At 43.8% G+C, this 5,514-nt stretch overlaps 1 protein-coding gene across 1 annotated transcript in view; it reads left to right on the top strand.

Moving 5' to 3' along the window:
• Positions 1-5,514, top strand: part of FRMD4B (FERM domain containing 4B) — a 196,861-nt gene that overhangs the window by 184,868 nt on the left and 6,479 nt on the right. The window contains exons 22-23 of the mRNA XM_010861983.1: positions 123-679; positions 4,860-4,992. Coding sequence (XP_010860285.1) covers positions 123-679; positions 4,860-4,992 — 690 coding nt within the window. The remainder of the gene's footprint in view (positions 1-122; positions 680-4,859; positions 4,993-5,514) is intronic.

Genomic DNA, 5,514 nt, shown 5'->3' with positions numbered 1-5,514 from the left:
TCCCGGGATGCCGGTTCTCCCTCCCCCAGCCAGTCGAGCACGGAGTATTACTGCACCACGCCCGTGGCCGGCCCCTATTACACCACCCAGACGCTGGACACTCGCTCCCGGGGTCGCAGAAGGTCCAAGAAACAGAACGCCTCGACTTCCAATTCGGGAAGCATGCCCAACCTAGCACACAAGGATAGTCTGAGGAATGGCGTCTACCCCAAGAGTCAGGAGCAGCCTTCTTCCAGCTGCTACATTGCCGGGTACACGCCCTACACGGAGTGTGACCTCTATTACGCCGGCGGCTACGTCTACGAGAACGACACAGAGGGACAGTACAGTGTGAATCCTTCCTACCGGTCGTCCGCCCACTACGGATACGACCGCCCAAGGGACTGCAGCAGGTCCTTTCACGAGGACGAGGTCGACCGGGTGCCCCATAATCCGTACGCCACACTCCGGCTGCCGCGGAAGGCTGCCGCCAAGTCAGAGCACATCACCAAAAACATCCACAAAGCCTTAGTGGCAGAGCACCTGCGAGGCTGGTACCAGCGAGCCTCTGGGCAGAAGGAGCAGGCCCACAGCACACAGACTAGCTTTGACTCAGACAGGGGCTCGCAGAGAAGCCTGGGCTTTGCCGGGCTGCAGGTCCCCTGTTCTCCGAGCAGCCGTGCGTCTTCCTACTCCTCAGGTAAGAATGGTACCCAGATTGCATCTTCCTCATGTGCCCCTGTTCCTGCCCCACCCCCACCCCAAACCACCCTCCTCAAGGGTGCATGAGAGCAGGATCCAAGGTCAGACAAGTGGTAGCCGTTGGGTGGAGAGGCAGATTCAAGTCTAACAAACCTTCCCTGGGTTGGGGGCTTTTGTGTATTTTTATCTTTTCTGGGTCTTCCACTGACAGGCACATCTCTCTAAAGTGTTCTGGGCATTGGGATTATCAAATACATGCTGCTATATATAAAATAGATAACCAACAAGGGCCTACTGGATAGCAGAGGGAACACTGCTCCATATTTAATTAATAACCTATAAGGGAAAATATTCTGAGAAAGAAATAATAACACTAATAAATATATATGAAAAGTGAAAGTGTTAGTCGCTCAGTCATGTCTGACTTTGCCACCCCATGGACTAGCTTCCCAGGCTACTCTGTCTGTGGAATGCTCCAGGCAAGAATCCTGGAGTGGGTTGCCATTCCCTTCTCCAGGGGATCTTCCCAACCCAGGGACTGAAGCCGGGTCTCCTGCATTTTTTACTGTCTGAGCCACCAGGGAAGCCTGATGTGTGTGTGTGTGTATGTGTGCACTAAATTTCTGGGCTGTACCTCTGAAACTAACACAACATTGTAAATTAACTTTCCTTCAATAAATATATTTATGGCATAGAGATTTGGTATAGTAAAAGAAAAGCATAAACCCTTTAGGTAAGCAGAAAACCATCAGGATTATACATCCTTTCTTGATCACCCTGAGGAACTGGATCACCTAAAAAGCAGTTCATTCTGAATTCTCTGGTCCATGCATGAGACTTCTAAACCTCACTGGAGCTGGCATTTACTAAGCACTGTTCCTGGCAGTGTACTAAGTATTGTGCAGGTCTTGACTCAATTCAGTAATCATATATACTCCACTTTATGGCTGATCTAAGGGACTTTCAAAGATCATTTTGATTAAAGGCATTCTCTCCATGCGTTGACTTTGGTCCCTACCTCCTCTGTTACTGCTGGAGGACTTACCTGCAAACCTCCAGCTGTGCTAGGTACTTTAAGGAAAGAAATGGGGGCCTAAAAGGAGTGGCTGTTGAGCATTTCACTTCTTCAGCAAACGAGCAGGCATGTCCAAGATGCTGAGGAGCCAGTTTAGAGCCATTTCCTGGCCTGGATGAGTTCACGGTTTAGTTAGCAACCAGAGGAATGTATGAGTGTTAAGCAATGTTAAAGCTCTAAGAAACAGGAACTGTGTGAAAAAAACTGAGGTCGTGCGTCTTGCCCCCCTCTCAAGCATGACACCTTAGTGAGACATAGCTCAGGGATTCTTGAATCACTGTGTGGTCATCAGTGAAAACTGTTCCTTTAAAAGTTTCCTAATGTTGACAAGAGGCATTTCCATGGAGATTTCTGTTTGGGTTCTAGTGTTCTGCTATTTGTGCGAGACTTTGGACTTTCCTGCTTATTACCACATCTAACATGAAAAGCCTCCTGTACTTACTTCTTATTTGTGGCTCTGATGTAGAGAAGGCCTTTCTTGCCCTTCAGGTTCAGGGTGTGACATGAGAAACTTGCAGAAACTAAAGAATGAGGGCTGAGACACATGTGGATGGTCATCAGGGCACAGGGCTGGGGTAAATCTACCCCATCATCTCTTCAACCATCGAGGCCAGGGAGAAGCAGGTGTAACTCAGAAATTTCAACATTCCTGGCCTTTGGCTCAGGACTGGGGCAAAGGTGAGAATGGATATAATAGTTCCTGGTGTGAGCCTTGCTGATATGCAGCTCAATTTTGGCCCCATGGACCAAAAGGCATCACGTTTTTAAGGAATTAGGGGGATGGAGTCAGTGCTCTCAGAATTGCCTTTTGAAATTTTCCTCATTCCTGTCTACATTTTATAGCTGCGGAAGTATGTTTCAACAAGCACGCATCATTCTCATGGAAAGAGAAGTTTCTGATGAATTGGCCGAATCAGTCAGGGGTTTTGTAATCCCTTCTAGCCACCTAAAGGCTCTCCAAGTTGACTCAGTTTTAGTAGTCAGGACAGCCACCATTTATTGGCGACTTAACGCTGTGCCACCCGGCCTGCTCAGCACTTTATGTGTACTCTGCCACTAAGTGTATGCAACAATTCTGTGTGATGAGTGCTGTTGCTATGCTTATTATTATTACCCTAATCTTACAGATGAGGCACTTCTGGCTTAGAGTGCTTAAATGACCCTGCCCATAGGAATTCTATTACTGCTCTGATATCCCAACCACCACGCCTCACCGCCTGACTTGGAGTTATGAAACCTTCCTGGAAGTGGGACTTTTACATCCTGAGTCAAATCCTTGTGGCATCCAGGACTATGGATGAGTTTTGAAGTGTGTTAGTCTCACACTTACCACATGTGCTTTGTGGTTATAAAAGAGAGGAGGAGGTTGGCCACCAGGAACAGGAATCAGAGGAGAGCTGGAAGGCTCCAGGAGCAGGGTGGGGCTTTTGAGTCTTGGGTGACGTGCACGGCATTGTGCACAGAGGCATGGAGCAGGGCTCATTTTAGAGTTGTTGTTCAGTCGCCAAGTTGTGTCCAGCTCTTTTCAAACCCATGGACTGCATGCTTCCCTGTGCCTCACGATATTCTGGAGTTTGCCCAAGTTCATGTCCATTGAATTGGTGATACCATCTAACCTTCTCATAGTCTATCGCCCTCTTCTCCTTCTGCCTTAAATCTTACCTAGCATCAGGGTCTTTTCCAATGAGTCTGCTGTTTGCATCAGGTGGCCAAGGTATTGAGACAGGACAGCAAATGCCCAGCAATGGGGCATTCACTGGGTTTTGCTCCCGTATTATGCCCTTGCTTTATTTTTTTATCTTGTTTTTTACCATTTTTAAAGAAAAAATTTTTAATTGAAGTGTAGTCGATTTACAGTGTTGTGTTAGTTTTAGGCATTTAGCAATGTTATTTAGTTATATATGCATATGTGTATTTATGCTTAGGAGGCCTGGCGTGCTGCGATTCATGGGGTAGCAAAGAGTCCGACACGACTGAGCGACTGATCTGATCTGATCTGATCTCTGATATGTGTATATATATTCAGATGCTTTGCCTATATAGGTTATTATCTAATATTGAATAGTTCCCTGTGCTATATATATATAATAAATCTTTGTTGTTTTTCTGTTTTACACACAGTAGTATATATATGTTATTCCCAGATTCCTATTTTATCCCTCACGCCCACCATTCACCCTTGGTAACCATAAGTTTGTCTTCTCTGTCTGTGAGTCTGTTTATTTTATAAGTAAATTCATTTGTATTATTTTTTTAGACTCCACATATAAGTGATATCATATGATATTTGTCTTTATAATTTCACTTAGTATGATAATCTCTGGTTGCATCCATGTTGCTGTAAATAGCATTATTTCATTCCTTTTTATTTAGATCCTTGTCTTGTTCTAGATTAGTCCCTCAGAAGAACTAAATCTCTTCTTCCTGAAATCTTTCCTATACTATTTACCTTCCCCATACCTCAATCCCAAACATTTTTTAAAAGGCAAAAACGTGCCTTGATCCTACTGGTGGTCGATACCACCTTTGGGTGAAGAACCCGCAAGTTTCAAGAAGTCAATGTATAGAATTGACTTGTATTGAATTGACAATGTACAGAATTGACAAGGTAAGACTTGTCGTCTTACCTTTACAATTGAAGCCTATCAGGCTATCCAGCCACCATAGCCTTACTGGAAGACTGGGAAAATTCTATATGAAAACTGTTTTTTCTGGCTTGTCTTTTGGTTTTTTTTTTATAGTGTATCTTTCAATTAACTTTACTCATATTTATAATAATAATAGCTACCATTTATTGCTAGGCACAGTGCTAAATATTTGCACTAACTAGCTTTTTTAATCCTGATACTGTCCTGTACAGAATATATTTATATTGTCCCCACTTTACAGATGAAGAAACTGAGGCTTAAAGAGGACAAACTGTTTGCCCAAGGTCACGTGGCCAGTAAGTGACCAAATTGGAATAGCAACTCTTTTGATTCCAAACACTGGTTTTTAAGATTGACTTTGCACGCAGTTGATTATAACATGCATATGAATGACCCAAACAGTTCTCACTTTGAATAGTCCCACTAATTTTGTCTCTTTTCATTTTTATTTCTAGTGTCTTCCACAAATGCTTCTGGGAACTGGAGGACCCAGATAACCTTAGGGCTATCCGAATACGAGATCCCGGCACATTCTTCCTACACCAGCTGCTATAGCAACATCTATAATCCTTTACCCTCTCCAGGCAGGTAAGAGAGCAATGCTCAAAAATTTTATTACCCTTTTCCTGATCTAAAGAATTCAGGAATCCAGTTTTATTTTATGAACGCTAAGTAATCTAGCTCAAGGGTTGGCAGACTGTAATCTAAAATCAGCTGCCACCTATGTTTATAAGTAAAGTTTTATTGGAAAACTAGACATGCTCATTCATTCACTTGTTGCCTGTGGCTGTTTCTGTACTTAGAAGGGCAGAAGGGAGTAGTTGCAGCAGAGATCTTATGGCCAACAAAGCTAAAAATACCTAGCCCTTTAAGAAGAAGTTTGTTAATGTTTAATCCCGCTCATTCAAGTTTGACCCTCTTAGAATTCTGTACTTTAAGTTCTGTGTCTGAAGGGTTCTTTTTAATTGCTGTACTTGAAACTGTATTATTGATATACCCGTTAAGACTCTCTTGGAACCTGGCAGGGAAAAATCTCTCTATGCCAGAAAACGCTGTTCATTCCTCCTAGACAGTTGGTGGGCTTGATTTCGAACATTTGCTGCCTTTTTG

Source organism: Bison bison, unplaced genomic scaffold (genome assembly GCF_000754665.1).
Source record: "Bison bison bison isolate TAMUID 2011002044 unplaced genomic scaffold, Bison_UMD1.0 scf7180017864474, whole genome shotgun sequence".
Taxonomy (NCBI): Eukaryota; Metazoa; Chordata; class Mammalia; order Artiodactyla; family Bovidae; genus Bison; species Bison bison.
This window is presented reverse-complemented; position numbering and strand designations above follow the sequence as displayed.